The 15,750-nt window shown below is 37.3% G+C and overlaps 1 protein-coding gene across 6 annotated transcripts in view; it reads left to right on the forward strand.

The window, feature by feature from the left end:
- The window catches only part of SEC24B (SEC24 homolog B, COPII coat complex component), a 103,209-nt gene that overhangs the window by 54,176 nt on the left and 33,283 nt on the right, over window positions 1-15,750 (forward strand). For all 6 annotated transcript variants that reach the window (XM_036255499.1, XM_036255496.1, XM_036255506.1 and 3 more), the window contains 2 exons: window positions 5,979-6,059; window positions 8,656-8,879. In XM_036255499.1, coding sequence (XP_036111392.1) covers window positions 5,979-6,059; window positions 8,656-8,879 — 305 coding nt within the window. The remainder of the gene's footprint in view (window positions 1-5,978; window positions 6,060-8,655; window positions 8,880-15,750) is intronic.

A 15,750-nucleotide genomic window follows, 5' to 3' on the forward strand; every position in this document is an offset into this window, starting at 1 on the left:
ATAACAAGATAATATTGGCCTGCTTAGCTTTAACTTCCAGAGATAATTCTTTTTTAAAAAGTAAGTAATACAGTCCTGGCTGGTTTGGCTCAGCAGTTAGAGCATCAGCCTGCGGACCAAAGAGTTGCAGGTTCAAATCAGGTCAAGGGCACATGCCTTGGTTGCGATTCATTCCCCAGCCCTGGTCAGGGTCGTGTGGGAGGCAACCAGTGGATGTGTCTCACATCTGAGTTTCTCTCTCTCTCTCCCCATCTCTCTCCCTCCCTCCCTCCCTTCTTTCCTCTCACTCTATCTGAAGATAGATGGAAAAATGTCCTCGGATGAGGATTTAAAAAAGAAGGTAACGCCCTGGCTGGTTTGGCTCAGCAGTTAGAGCGTCGGCCTGTGGTCCAGAGAGACCCGCTAAGGTCACGTACCTCGGTTGCAGTTTGTCCCTGGCCCTGGTTGGGTAGTGCGGGTGGTAGCCACTCGATGTGTCCCTTTCACGTCGATGTTTTTCTCTCTCTCTCTTCCTCTCTCTCCCTCCAACTCTATCTGAACAAAAAATGGAAAAATGTCCTTGGGTGAGGATTAAAAAAAAAAAAAGTAAGTAATACAATGGTAACTATAATCACCATACTGTACACTAGATTCCCCCAAATTTCTCATCTTGTGGCTGGTAGATTATACTCTTTTGACCAACATCTCCCCTTTGCCCTATCCCCAAGAGAATTTTTAAAGGGGTTCAAACTTATCTTTTCCCTTTAATGGATGTAGTATTTAAACAAGTAAATAACTTTCAGCTGAATTCCATACATATTTAATATATTTTTTTAATTTTATAAATTTAAGCCAGGTTCTGGGTCTATAAAGGATATCCATGCCATCAAGAAAAGTTTTAGTTTAAAGGTTGTTTTTGGTATTCATATACATTTTTTAAAAACGTAATGTATTTGCAGGTCGTACCTGTCACCTGAACATCCAGTTTGCAAACATCGTGTATATATGATGGCTGTAGGTGGAAGTTCCATTGGTCTCTACAGTGAGGGGGCAGAGTGTTGGGGCTAAAATGGAAGAGAAATTGGTACCAGTCTCTAGAGTAGAATTCAAAAGGTATTATCAAATAGAAATGGTGTTCAAATGGTGATTGGATGTCTAGACTAGCCCTAAATCTAATCAACTGAAATACTAAACATTTGCAAATGCTTTATTGTTTCCAGCCTGCTGCAGATATATAGTATTTAATCAGTAATATGGATTATGGGTTTTATACGTGCCTGTAAACTAATGGGATAATAAATACCAGTTATCTCCTTATTTCTCTGAAAAAGTGTATTCTGAGTTCTGTACAACTAATTTATAAACAGATAATTTGATAATGCCCCGTTTGTAAGTTTTGCTAAAACCCGATAAGCTTATAGTTCAGTTTGGAATATAGAACAGAATTACAGGGGAGTCCCGTGTCAGTCATAGTGTTACAGGAAAATACAGGGGAATCTGGAGCCAGATGTGGGTTGGGGTGATTGGGAAGATCCTCTGGGGCGGGAGGTGGTGGCGCCTGAGCTGAATCTAAAAGAAATTGGAATTAGGCGGGCGAGGGATCTGGGGAGAGACAGAGACACTTTTTTAAACAAAGCAAGAAACTTTAGAGAAGATGGCATATTTGGGTAACTTTAGTGAATTTGAGACCTATGGTCTGCAAAGGACAGTGGACAGGAGAATTGAATGAGGTTGAGTATGGTGGCTGGGTGAGATCTTTGAGAACCTTGTACAGCAGATCCTCAAATAACATCATTTTGTTTTAAAGTTATTGAGATACTGAAAGAACTTAACTCTTGTTTATGTCGGTTAGCCTGTGGTCAAATTGATTTCATCATATGTTACTTTACTTAAAGTCACAGAAGCTATAGATGTTAAGTGAGGACTTACTATATTTCATATTAAGGTGTTTGGGTTTTTATTTATTTATTTTTTTATCCTCACCCGAGGATATTTTTCCATTTTTTGTTCAGGTTGAGTGGGGGCGGGGGAAGAAAGAGAGAGAGAAAGGGAAACATCAACGCGAAAGGGACACATCGAGTGGCTGCCTCCCGCACGACCCAACCAGGGCCCATGACAAATGGCAACTGAGATATGTGCCCTTAGTGGGAACCGAACCCGGGTCTCTGGACCGCAGGTCAACGCTCTAACCGCTGAGCAAAACTGGCCAGGGCAAGGTGTTTGGATTTTTATTGTGAAGATAGCAATGAGTCATTGAAAGTATACATGGGAAAATAACAGTCAAATTTGCACTTAGAAAGGTCTCTTACAAAAGAATTCACTGGTGCCTATTGAAACTAGAGGCTCTTAGAATAATTTGGTGAGAAAATGAGTTCTTAGACTAAGAAAGATGGAAGAAGGAGAGTATAGCATTACCAAAAGAAGTCATTTTTACACATCGAAAGTAATTCGGTTAGCAGTGATAAATGTTAAAGAATGTTTGTTTGAAGTCTGAGAAAAAACAATTGTAGCACTGTTTGTGGGGAGGGAGGAAGGGAAGAGAGAAAGTGAAGACTATTTCCTGAGTCTGGCTAATATCTGTTTTAATATTAACAGTAGCCCTGTGGAGGAGGCATAAGTTTAAAATCTGTTGTTACAGATAAGTGGCTCAGAGATGTTAGATGTCTTATCCATTTTCTCTCAGGTGGTAAATGGTGGACATAGAATTTGACTTACACTTTTTCAACGTTTTATGCAAATTATGAGGAAATAAAATTTCAGATTATCTGGTTAATTTTAAATTGAGCAATACTAGTAAGTACATTAGACTTCTTGACCCATGCTGCTTGTCTTTTAGAGAGAAGACAGCGGAAGTATTTTTTAAAAGGCTTAAAGGCATCCTGGTACTTCCCCCCAACTTCAAGGATTCTGAGCTGTTCTTATGATCTGCTCTCCCCTTACTTCCTCAGATTTCAGCTCTTCCTTCTTCCTCCTCCTCTTCTTTCAGTGCATGACATGGAGCCAGTGAAAGAATAGGGAAAATTCTTCCCAAGTTCTATTCACCCCCCCATTTGTTCTGAGTGTTTATTATCACTGATTGTAGTGTAAAGTGACTGAGGTGTAGTGTGAATTGGGCCTGGGTAAGGTTTAAGGGTGAAACCAGCCGGCAGGCAGACAGCAGTATTCTGCTTGGTATAGTGGATCCAAAGAGCAGTACTCCTATATTCTATGACTTTTGTGGTCTTAGTGCTTAATTTTGGTCTGGGATCCACTTTGAGTTAATTTCAGTTCAAATATAAGGAGGGGGCTAACTTTATTCCTCTACATGTGGCTATCTAGTTGTTCAGCCCCATTTGTTGAAAAGAATATTCTTTTCACATTGAACTATATTGGCATATTGTGTGTTTTTTTTTTAGGTGAAATTCATATAATAGTACAATTAACCATTTTAAATTGTACAATTCAGTGCCTTTTAGTATATTCACAATGTTGTGCAACTATCACTTCTGTCTAATTGTATCATTTTGGTTTTTGTATAACCACCACCTCTGTCTAGTTTTAACTTTGTGAAAGTACCAAGTACATATTTCCTTATCCCAAAAGCAAACTGTGTAACTAACAATTAAGCAGCAACTTCTCATTTCTCCCTCCTCTCAGCTCCTAGAAACCACCAATCTACTTTCTATCTCTGTCAATTTACCTATTCTGGATATTGCATATAAATGATATCATGCAGCCCTGGCCAGTTTGGCTCAGCAGTTGGAATGTCAGCCTGCAGATTGAAGGGTTCTATTCCTGGTCAAGGGCATATAACTGGGTTGCAGATTCAATCTTGGCCCCAGTCAGGGTCCTGCAGGAGGTTACCAGTCCATGAGGTACACTCACATACTCTCTCTCCCTCTCCCTTGCCTCCCCTCCCTTCTACTCTATCTAAAAAAAAAAAAATCAATGGAAAAATATCATCAGGTGAAGATTAACAAAATAACAAATGAAATCAGGTAATGTGTGACCTTTTGTGTCTCACTTCTTTCACTTAGCATGTTTCAGTATTATTCATATTGTAGCATGTATTTGTATTTTATTCCTTTTTATAGATGAATAATATCCCATTATATAGATATACCATATTTTGTTTATCCATTCATCTGCCGATGAATATTTGGGTTTAGGTGTGTTGTTTTTTAATGCTATCACTTTTAGACTTTGACCTTATATATCAGGATTCTTTAGTAAATTCACAAATACAAGAAACAAAAAGAAGAGTCATTACTTCCCATTCTTAATTAAGAGTAGTGAAGTGTGTACACCATTTTTCTAGTTATCACAAAGACAGCACTTTGTGTCTTCCACTTATTATTTTGTAGTCCTCATATTTTGTATAATTTGCTTCATATTTAGTGTCTCATTTAAGCTTCATAAGAACATTAAAAAAGGCACATAGGACATTTTTAAATTGTTCTCATTTTACAGAAGAGAGTATTAATGATTGTCACTTACCCAAAGTTATATAGCAAGTAACAGTCTAATGTAACTACAGTCTTTTGCTCCAAATCATGTTCTTTGCTGGTAATAAAATCATCCTACGCAAAAAGCTTTAGCTATTATGCCATGAGTCAGCATATCTAATTCACATGATTTTCCAAAATTATTCAATGAAAGATAATTATGCATACCTATTCTTTTTATATCAGAGTTGAAAATTAACCTAAAATATAGTTCAAGCCTCATTTATAATATTAAGAGGTAGGGATCACTTCTGTACCACAGAATTTTGTCTTTTTTTCTTTTTGTGGTGAACCCAAAACTTTTTTTTTAATTAATTAATTTATCCTTTCTCCCCCACTGATTCCCCGTTCCCCCACCCTCCCTGCCCTGTCCCCAGCTTTGTTGTCCATGTCCGTTGTTCATGCATACATGCATATAAGTTCTGTGGTTTATCTCTCCCCACCACCCCCTCTTCTGGGGATTGTCAGTCTGTACCCCACTTAGAATTTTGTCTTACGGTGTAAAAGACCAAGAGTTCTAACACAAGAGAGGGATCATGTACATTTTTTGTTTTATTCATAACTATATACTCTAGTATATTTACCTAGTATAACTAGGCTCTCAAAATATTTGTTGAGTGAGTGAATGAAAGAAATATATTGTATATTCTACTGTCTGTGTGACCCATCACTAAATTTCATCATAAGTTGCCACTGAACATTTCTGTTATCTTACAGGTTTTGAATGAACATACAATAAAAAAAATTTTTTTAATTCTTACCCAAGGACATGCTTAAAGAGAGAAAGGAAGAGAGAAACATCCATGTGAGAGAGAAACATTGATTGGTTGCCTTCTGTATATGTCCTGACCTGGAATCTAATTAGCAAACTTTTGGTGCACAGAACGACACTCCAACCAACTGAGCCACTCAGGCCAGGCTAAAAATTTTTATAGTCTTACCATATGTATTAGAGTGCCTTTCATATATCTTACCCTATTAAATATGACAGGTATATTTAACCTCCATTCTGCAGTGAATAAACTGAGGCATAGAAAAGTTTAGTAATAAACTTTGGGTAGCAACCCAAGCCTTAGACTCCTCTTTTATGAGGGTTTTATACAGCTATGCTACTAGAAAAGTCATTAAAATTTTATTATCTTCAAATATCCTAATACTGATAAAATATATTTAATCACTTGCAGTTTGGTAGATGCAGTTTTTAAGATCTGTTAACATCTCTATCAATCTAACATTTCTATTTGTGTGTTTGAGTAGTTTGATATCTATTCTCTAAGACGCCATCACATATTTGACTAAATTTTGCTCCACTCATCAGCTCCATATTCTCCCTACTCTCATTCTCATCCCCTATTCTTATATCAGAAATTTATTAATGCTTTTTGTAATGTCTTTAAACATCAGTCATTTTACATTTTCACTAGAGTCAGTGAAGCATCTTCTTTAAAATTGCCAAAGGCTGCTCTAGGATGCACTGTCATTTTAACTTAGTAGACACTTTGGTTTTCCTTGTAGGTGTCGACAGCTCTTCCACCACAAGCAGTGCTTCTCCACTGCCCAACAGTTACGATGCCCTAGAAGGAGGCAGCTACCCAGGTAATTTGATTTGTGCCTATTTAATGTTTATTTGAAAAGTTACTGACCTCAGTTGCTTTGAAACATGAACATATTATACATAATTAGCAGGGTATATTTTTAACAGAAAAAGGGACATTCTCCTTGTATTATTCAGCCTTAATTTAATAGTGTTAGCAACTATGAATGTTGTTTCTGGGAGGTCTAAGGAAATTTATTATTTTATTTTTGTAATCATGCTCTTTATCTTTTCCTCCTTCTAAAAATCTTTTAATAGTGAATAATTTTTCTCCTCCCTTTTTTAATGCTAATAACTCCTTAAATAAATTTTATATTTCTGTTCTCATGCTTAGGTCCTTGAATTCCTTCCAACTAGCCTCTGAATATAAGTAGTCTTTGACTCTTTACTCCCCCTATGGCTCCTGGCTGCCTCCACCAGGTAAATAGATTAAACAACTTGGATGTAGTTTTTGGAGGCATTACTTTTAACCATATCTGGAAATAACTTTGGTCATTACATAGAAATAGCAGTAGTGGATAGATAGTATTGAAAGAAAAAACTACAAACTTAAACTTTTATAATTAATAGTCATTTTTATTACGATATGTTGTACTGTGATTTTCCTGGTTTGCCTACCTCCTATCACCTGACAGTCACACCTGACCCTCTTTTTCTCTCTCTCTTTCTGATGACTAACCTTTAGGACTAACAGAACAAGTAATTTTGCCCTTCTCTTTATTTATTACTCTGGGAATAAACCTGGATTGATGTTGGGGTATGCTGTACTTTACTAAACACACTTTTGTGCTGTCATTTTCCTAAGAATCAGAACGCTTTAATCTTCTTAGCTTAGTATAGAATTCCCTTTTAATATTTCAAGAATACTTAAGTAAGCTACTTAGTTATTTGTGGTTACAGATCTAGTCCCGCTTCCTCCCAACCCCCCTCCCCGGAACCACTGTTTGTGCGGATGTGTATAAGAAGTTGTGGACCATTCCAAAAGCAATCACTATCTTCAAAATATTCTAGAATAGTTACTTCATTCACTAAAAGATGAATACTCTAACTGTATAGTATTTCATGAGCTTCAGAGTAATCTGAAGTGAAATCACATCCAGTGTGGTGTAGTTATAACCTTGGAGTTAAACCTTGGTTGGTTTGTATTCATTTATTAACAAACCTTAATCTTATTATGAGCTGTGCTTTGAGATTAAGCCAGTGACCTATGGCAAGTTTTCTAGCTATTTATATTGCACCAAAATTAAGGAAAGATGTTAGCAACTTTAGCAGTAAGGTTAAGTGAATTGAATGTTTACTATGTCAGGCACGAGGATAGATTTTAGGACTGTAGAAATGTATGAAATATTGTCCATTTCTTTAAAAAGGGGATACGTTTTAGACCTCCATGTTTATGACTCCAGTTCTTTATTTCTTATGCTGATGTCATGTTAAGAGACCTTTCTACTTACAGTCCCATCACCATGAGGAGGGAGGGACAAGCAGGAGATTTAAGGACATGACACTGCATTGACACTCTTGTCCTTCTAAGAAGTCTGGGACATTACAAGAAAGCCAACCCTTGCCTAGTTAGCACATGATGATAGATAGCAGAAGGTCTAGGAATGTATGTATCTTCAGATTTAGAGCCAATAGAGTCAGCAGAAAGATGTGATTCCTCAAGAAACTTTTAAAAAGTAAATTTTATTAAGTCGGATGCTTTTGAGAACGTATTTTTTGCAGTCTGATTATTGGTGAAGAATGATGTTTTTTATATGAAAAATAGATTCAAATACTTCTATATTATAGATTTGACTTGAAAAAAATAACAGTCAATATACAAAATGTTAATAATGGTTATGTGTAGTAGAATAATTTTTAGGGTTTCTTCTTGTTATTCTTGTATATGATGATTAAATATTCTACTGTTTCTTTCATTTTAATCAAATTTTAGTTTTTGTTTTAAATAAAGCAAGAACATTAATTCATTAAATTTTATTGACCTCTGTTACACACCTGACTTTGTTTTAGGTGCTGGACACTATTTTAGACACTGTCTTTCATACTTTCAGTTTTGCCTCCACAAATAATGCAGATTTTTAGGGGGTTCTATAAATACAGCACTTTTTTCATGGACATGTTTTATAGATGGCAGGGTCATATAAAAAAGGCCAGTTAGAATAAAGAGTAGTTGACACCCTTTTTAGTGTTTTGCTTTGTTTTCTGCTTTATAACCCCATTCCTACTGAGAGAATAAAAGGAAAAACAACTGTTTTTTTATATGGATAATATAAATATAAAGGCCTTATCTATTAGAAATACCAACTGAATGAAGTATTTGTGGTGAAATGATACAAAATGAAGTTTTCTTATATACTTCTGTAAAAAAAAAAAGATGGAGTGGGAACATATAAGATTAGCAAAATATTGATGATTATTAAAGCTGAGTGATGAGTATGTGAAGTTTATTTTTCTGTTCTCTTTACTTTGGTTTATGCTCAAAATGTTAAAAACGTTAAAAAAGAAAAAGGGAAACGCCAGAGGTCATGGCTCTCCCAGAGCTAAGTCTCTATACAGTGGTGTTGTCAGACGTTAACACCACGTTTTTCTCTTTGTTAGATATGCTTTCTTCATCCGCAAGCAGTCCTGCTCCTGATCCCGCTCCTGAACCTGACCATGCTCCAGCTCCAGTGCCCACTGCCCCTCAGCCTTCAAAAGTGGCTAAACCATTTGGATATGGTTACCCCACTCTTCAGCCTGGCTATCAGAATGCTGCCGCACCACCGATTTCTGGAGGACAGCCCAGCAACCCCGTGTATTCTGGGTTCCAGCAGTATGGGCAAGTATGTATCAGTCATAGACATTGCATTTCTAAAAACTGTGAAACTATTGTCAGTTCTAACAAATCCCTGGTGATTCAAATGGATCATAGATACAAATACAGATAAGCCTGGATCAGTCATAGTAGAATTTGATTCCAATGTATGTGCATACATAGGAAAAGATAAAAGATAAAAATACTAAATTTTTAAAGAGGTTCAATTTGGATCAAGATATTAGCCAACCCTGGCTGGTTTGTCTCAGCAGTTAGAGCGTCAGCTCACGGACCAAAGAATCTAGGGTTCATTTCCAGTCAAGGGCATGTACCTTGGTTGCGATTCAATCTCCGGCCCTGATTGGGGACATGTAGGAGACAACCAATCGATGTGTCTCTCTCACATTGATGTTACTCTCTCTCCCCCTCCGTCCCTCCCACTCTATCTGAAAATCAATGGAAAAATATCCTCAGGTGAGGATTTAAAAAGATATTAGCTGTGATTTTTCTTCATTGTACTTTTTATTTTTCAGAGTCTAGAATGTGCATGTATTAATTTTATCAGGAAATTAAAGTAAACAAAGTTGTTGTTTTTTAAAATTCTATATTGCTAAGCTAGTTTCCTCCTGAAAAAAATGATATGGTATAAACATGGTTTGTGATTTTGGTTAGCTTGATGATGTCTCTACGGCATATAACTGGTAAAGGCCTCTACATACATAAGAGCTTGTCAGTGCACATGCTCATTAACTACTGTATGACCCATTCTGAAATGACCTTGTTTAGATTCACCTCTTAAATACCATCTCAATTTAATAATACACAACAGTATTTTACATTATATTTATTGAGAAGAAAATAAAATAGAAGGAAACGATTGAAATGACAAAAGTATTCTACGTATAATAAAGAAACTGCTCTTAGTAGACTAACTATAGAAATTTCATCTTATGGTGAACTAAGAATAGAAATTAGAGGAAAATCATTTGTTTCTGGAATTTAATCTTAGAATTAAGGCTCAAAAGGAAGAAAAAAAACTGGGAGAGGCATTGGAGAAATATGTTTGGTTAGAAAAAACTTCCCTGACTTTGATTTTGTTAGGTTTTCTTTATGGCTTTATTGGTCCAGATGAAGCACTTTTTAGTCATTCTGGTCTGACTTGTGTGCTTTATTGCTTTTTGGGTTCATAATATGTTATTTATTTGTACATTGTAATAAGAAGAAAATCAAATTCAGAGAAAAGTCTGGTTCTTGGAGGAAGTGTTGGGCAAGGAAAAAAGATTATTTTGAAATAGAAAGTGATGACATAGAAGGCATTTCATAATGACATAGGAAAAGGTTCTTGGGCCAAATCTGGCCTGCTGCCTACTTTGGTCAATAAACTTGTACTGGAACACAGCCACACTCATTCTCTTATGTATTCTCTGGCTGCTTTTGTACCGCAAGGGTAGGGGTGGGTAGTTGCAAAAGAGACCACATGGCTCTTAAATTTTAAAATGTTTATTATCTGAGCCTCTACAGAAAAAGTTTGCCAGCCGTTGACACAGGAGAATGGGAAGTATCATTGTTGTCCCATTGTATTTGGGGGCTTATTTTGGAAAGGTTAAGAGATTGTCTTTGGAATAAAAGTAAAAATTAGTATTTAATATACTTGATTTTTAAGTATAGCCTCATTCTATTCTTCTATAACCACAATAGTCTAGCTTTAGATCAGAGGAGTTGGATAGAGGCAGTAGAGACAGACTGAAAAATAACTTGAGTTATTAATCACAGCTGAAATGAGCATCCTAAAATCAGAACTTTAGAAGTAGACTGTTAGACATCATCCTAGTCCCAACTTTCATTTTTTAAAACTTTTTTCTGAAATGTATCTCACATTATATAAAAGTATATAAACTAACAGAATGCAGCTTGAAACATTTCTGTAAATTGTACACACATAACCAGCAGTCAGAAGACTTTTGTGCCTTTTCTAGTCACTAGCCCACAAGAAGTGACAACTCTCTTGACTTCTAATATCAGATTAGTTTTACTTGTTTTTAAACTTTATATGAGTGAAATCATATTGTGCATACTCTTAGCTAGACTCTTTTGCTCAACAGTATGCTTGTTGTGCACTTTTAGTTCATGCATTTCAACATTACATAGTACTACATTATGTAAGTATACCACAATTTATTTGTTTTATTGTTGAAGGGCCTTAGGGTATATTTCCATTTGGGGGGCTATTATGAATAGTATTGTTGTGAATATATTTTTGTTCTTTTGTTTTTTATTTTGTTTTGTTAATTCTCACCTGAGGGTATTTTTCCATTGCTTTTTTTTTTTTTAGATAGAGTGAGAGAGAGACATGTTGATGTGAGAGAGAGACATCGATTGGTTGCCTCCCAGCTGACCCCAGTCATGGTTGAGGATAGAACCTGCAACCCAGGTATGTGTCCTTGACTGGTAATCGAACCCGAGACCCATCTGAGGGCTAATGCTCTAACCACTGAGCAAAACCAGCCAGGGCATATCTTTTAAGTGAAGATATGTATATCTACAAGTGGAGTCACTGGGTCGTGAGGTGTCCATATATTTAACCTCAGCAGTTACCACCCAACGGTTTTCCAAAACAGATGCTCCGATTTATACTTTCCATTGGCAGTGTGTGAGTTTCAACTTTTTCACATCCTTGGCAGTGCTTGGAATTTTGACATTTTTATACTAGTCAGTCAGTCATCTTCCTTTCATCATTTAGGTGAAGAAATGGAGAGTCAGATAAGTGACATCATCTGTCTATGATCAGGTTTAGTTCTGAGAATACAGAAGTCCTTGCAGTTCAGAATAAACTCATTTTTTTTTCTTTTTTGTTGGTAGGGACATGTGCAGAAGAAAATCAAAAACAGGCTTGATAAATGTATCTCTCTTAGGAAGATTGCACGGCAGCAGTTTATTTTTGTCTAATCTGAATTTAAAATAGTCTCTTGGATACTACTGTTTCAGGGTCAGTGAGGAATAATGATTAAAGCACACAGGTAGGACTTACATGTAAATTCTTTCCTATATACTAAAGAAAGATGTTAAGATTTTCATCTAATATGAGCATTATTAAGCTAATTTTAAGAAGCCATTTGTGCCTGGCTGGTGTGGCTCAGTGGTTGAGTATCAACCCATGCACCAAGAGGTCACCAGTTCAAATCCATGTCAGGGCACATGCCCGGATTATGGGCCAAATCCCCAGGGTGGGGGCAAGCAGCAGGCAGCCAGCCGATGCTCTCTCTCATCAATGTTTCTGTCTCTCTCTCCCTCTCCCTTCCTCTCTCTAAAAATCAATAAAGAAAAAAATAATTTTAAATAAGTAAATAAAGATAGCCCTGGCTGGTTTGGCTCAGCAGTTAGAATGTCAGCCTGTGGTCCAGAGAGACCTGGGTTCGGTTCCCGCTAAGGGCACGTACCTCACTTGCAGTTTGTCCCCGGCCCTGGTTGGGTCATGCGGGTGGCAACCACTCGGTGTGTCCCTTTCACGTCAATGTTTCTCTCTCTCTCTTCCTTTCCTTCCCTCCCGCTCTATCTGAACAAAGAATGGAAAAATGTCCTCTGGTGAGGATAAAAATAAATAAATAAAAGAAGCCATTTGTTCTTCTTTTGTTTTGTTTTTTAAATTATTTTTTAAATTGTTTTTGTTACAGATATTTCTCCTTTTTCCCCCATTGACACCCTCCACTCCATCCCCCCACCCCATCCCCAGCTTTGTTGTCTATGCCCATTGGTTATGCATACATGCATATGAGTTCTGTGATTTATCTCTTTCCCCCCAACACTCCCTCTTCTGGAGTTTGTCAGTCTGTACCCCACCTCTATGTCTCTGGGTCAATTTTGTTCACCAGTTTAATTAATTCATTATATTCCACAAATAAATGAGATCATGTGATATTTGTCTTTCTCTACTTGGCTTGTTTCACTTAGCATAATACTCTCCAGGTCCCTCCATGTCATCTCAAATGATAGGAGATCTTTCTTTCTTACAGCTGCATAGTATTCCATTGTGTATATGTACCACAGCTTTCTTATTCACTCATCTACTTATGGACACTTGGGTTGTTTCCAGATCTTAGCTATTGTAAACAGTGCTGCTATGAATATAGGGATACATATATTCTTTATGATTGGTGTTCCAGGAAGAAGCCATTTGTTTTTGAAGTCCTAGTTAGGATAAGAATATCTTACTTTAGTTCTAAGCAGCCCTGTATAATACAGTTGAAATAATTTTAAGTGTTGTACTTACTCTAACCCGGGGGGGAGGGTTCTGAAATCTGAGTGCTTCCTTCGTATTCATTTGTTGTGACATTTACTAAGTACTGGGAAACACCAATAGTTGGCCTTTCATTAAGAAAAAAATTAAAATTTGATTTTCAGGGTTGAAAAACAAGGAAGATTGATGTTTAAAATGAAAATAAAAATTAGAAAAATATTTTAGTGAATATATGAAAAACCAGATATAGGTACTACATAGTTTTTTTTTTAACCATAAAAAAGTACATGGTTTGCCTGGCTGATGTGGCTCAGTGGGTTGAGCGTCGTCCCATGAACTGAGAGGTCACAGTTTGATTCCCTGTCAAGGCACATGCCTGGTTTGAGGGCTCAATCCCCAGTAAGGGGGCATGTAGGAGGCAACCAACCCATGTTTCTCTCTCCCTCTCTCTGTTAAAAAAAAAGTCAATTAAAAAGAAGTGCATGATCAGTTATAGAAAAATTCAGATAAGCAAAAAGAGGAAAATAAGTATCAGCCAATATTCCCAAATTTAAGCTATAAACAGCAATTCTTGGGTCTGTCCTTTCTGGTTTCTTGCTGTGCATTCCAGGGGTGGAGTGAAAGCCAGTAAAAAGAGGTCATCCAAATGACTTCTTTAAACAAATAAAAGCAGTTGATAAATATGGATATTGTTTTAGAAATTTTTATTCTTTTAACAGCATACGAAGAAAGCTTTATATATTATTATAAATCCTTCATCTGATGGCTGCATAATGTTTTATAATCAACTAGTCTACCATTAGTGGACATAACCAAGTACAAAAATCAACACAGACACACTCGTGCATGCACACCTCGTTTATTTATCCCAGTAAAGTATTTTCTTTTCTTTTTTTTTAATCCTCACCCAAGGACATTTTTTTCATTTTATCTTCAGATGGAGTGGGAGGAAGAGAGAAAGAAACATCGATGTGAGAGAGACACATCAATTGGTCGCCTCCTGCACGACCCTGATCAGGACCAGGGACCAAACTGCAACTGAGATACATTCCCTTGACTGGAATCGAACCCACAACTCTTTGTTCCACGGGCCGACTCTAACCACTGAGCAAAACCAGCCAGGGCCCAGTGTTTCCTTAGATGAAATTTCTTCAGGTGGAACTACTGAATCAAAGCTCGTAATTTTACAAGACTTGAGAATGTCTCTCTACTTACTCATTCAGTAAAAATGTATTTTGTTCCATGTGGCAGCACTATTCTAGGCACTGAGGAAATAGGTAGAAGCTAAACAAACTTCCTGCTCTCAAGGAATTTGGTGGGAAGGCAAGATTCATTGAACAATAAAGAGTAAATCAATACACGAATGAGATAATTTCAGACAGACAAGTGCTGTGGAATAGACAAGTTGAAGAAATTGCTGAGGTTGGAGATATAGAGTAGATATTCAGGAAAGGCCTCATTATAGAATTTATATTTGCGTTAACATTTTCAAATGACAAGAAAAAGCCAGGCATGAAAAAATGAGGGAATAGAGAACTCCCTCAGGCTGAGGAAACATATGCAAAGACTTAAGGCAGGAGCAACTTGGATGTACTACAAGAATAAAGTCCCAGTGTGGCTGGAACCCAGACAGCAATAGGAAGAGTAATAGGAATGAAATCAGAGAGCTAGTAAGGGCCCTTAGTCAGAAGTTTGAGTTTTACCCCAAAGGCCAAGGGAAATCATTGGAGATTTTTTTTTTTTTTCCCATTTTTTGTACAGATAGAGTGGGAGGGAGTGAGAGGAAGGGAGAGAGAGTGAGAAACATCGACGTGAAGGGACACATCGAGTGGCTGCCACCCTCACGACCAACCAGGGCCGGGGACAAACTGCAACCGAAGTACGTGCCCTTAGCGGGAACCAAACCCGGGTCTCTCCGGACCGTAGGCCGACACTCTAACCGCTGAGCCAAACTGGCCAGGGTTCATTGGAGATTTTATATGATGGAATGTTATCTGATTTACATATTTAGAATATCATTTTGGCTTTTGTGTAAAGAACGGATTAGGGATGGAAAGTATTTGAAAAGACAAAAATGGAAACGAAGACAAATGGAAGCTTTGCTTTAATCCTGGAGGTAGATGATTGTGCTTTGTTCTAAGGTGGAGGTAGTGAAAAGTGGATGGATAAGGGATATCTTTTGACTTGTTGGTGGATTGGGTGTGGTAGGTGAGAGAGAAAAGTCATCAAGGATAACTCTTAGATTTTTGGCAAAGCAATTGGGTAGAGGGTAGTGTACAGTCGTCCCTCGCAACTTCGTGCTTCGACTTTCGCAGCTTGTCTCTGTCACGGTATTTGAAAAAACCACGATAGAATGAAGCTGGGAAAGTCCAAGTGGGAAGTGGTGAGGGACAACTGTGTATAAATAAAGAATCTTACTTTGCAGAAATTCATTTAGCGCATTAGAGTCTGGAACTGATTAGCCGCGATAAGTGAGGGCGACTGTATTTACTTAGATGGTGAAGACAGAGGAATAAGTCTGGGAATGGGAATTGAGTTGGGCATGTTAAGCTAAAATGCCTGATAGACATCCCAGTGGAGATGGCAAACAGTTGTTAGTTGTTGATCAGTGTTTGGTGGTCAGGTATGGAGAAGTAATCTACCAATTTATATTCCCAGCAAAACT

The sequence above is a fragment of the Molossus molossus genome, unplaced genomic scaffold (genome assembly GCF_014108415.1).
Source record: "Molossus molossus isolate mMolMol1 unplaced genomic scaffold, mMolMol1.p scaffold_m16_p_1, whole genome shotgun sequence".
Taxonomy (NCBI): Eukaryota; Metazoa; Chordata; class Mammalia; order Chiroptera; family Molossidae; genus Molossus; species Molossus molossus.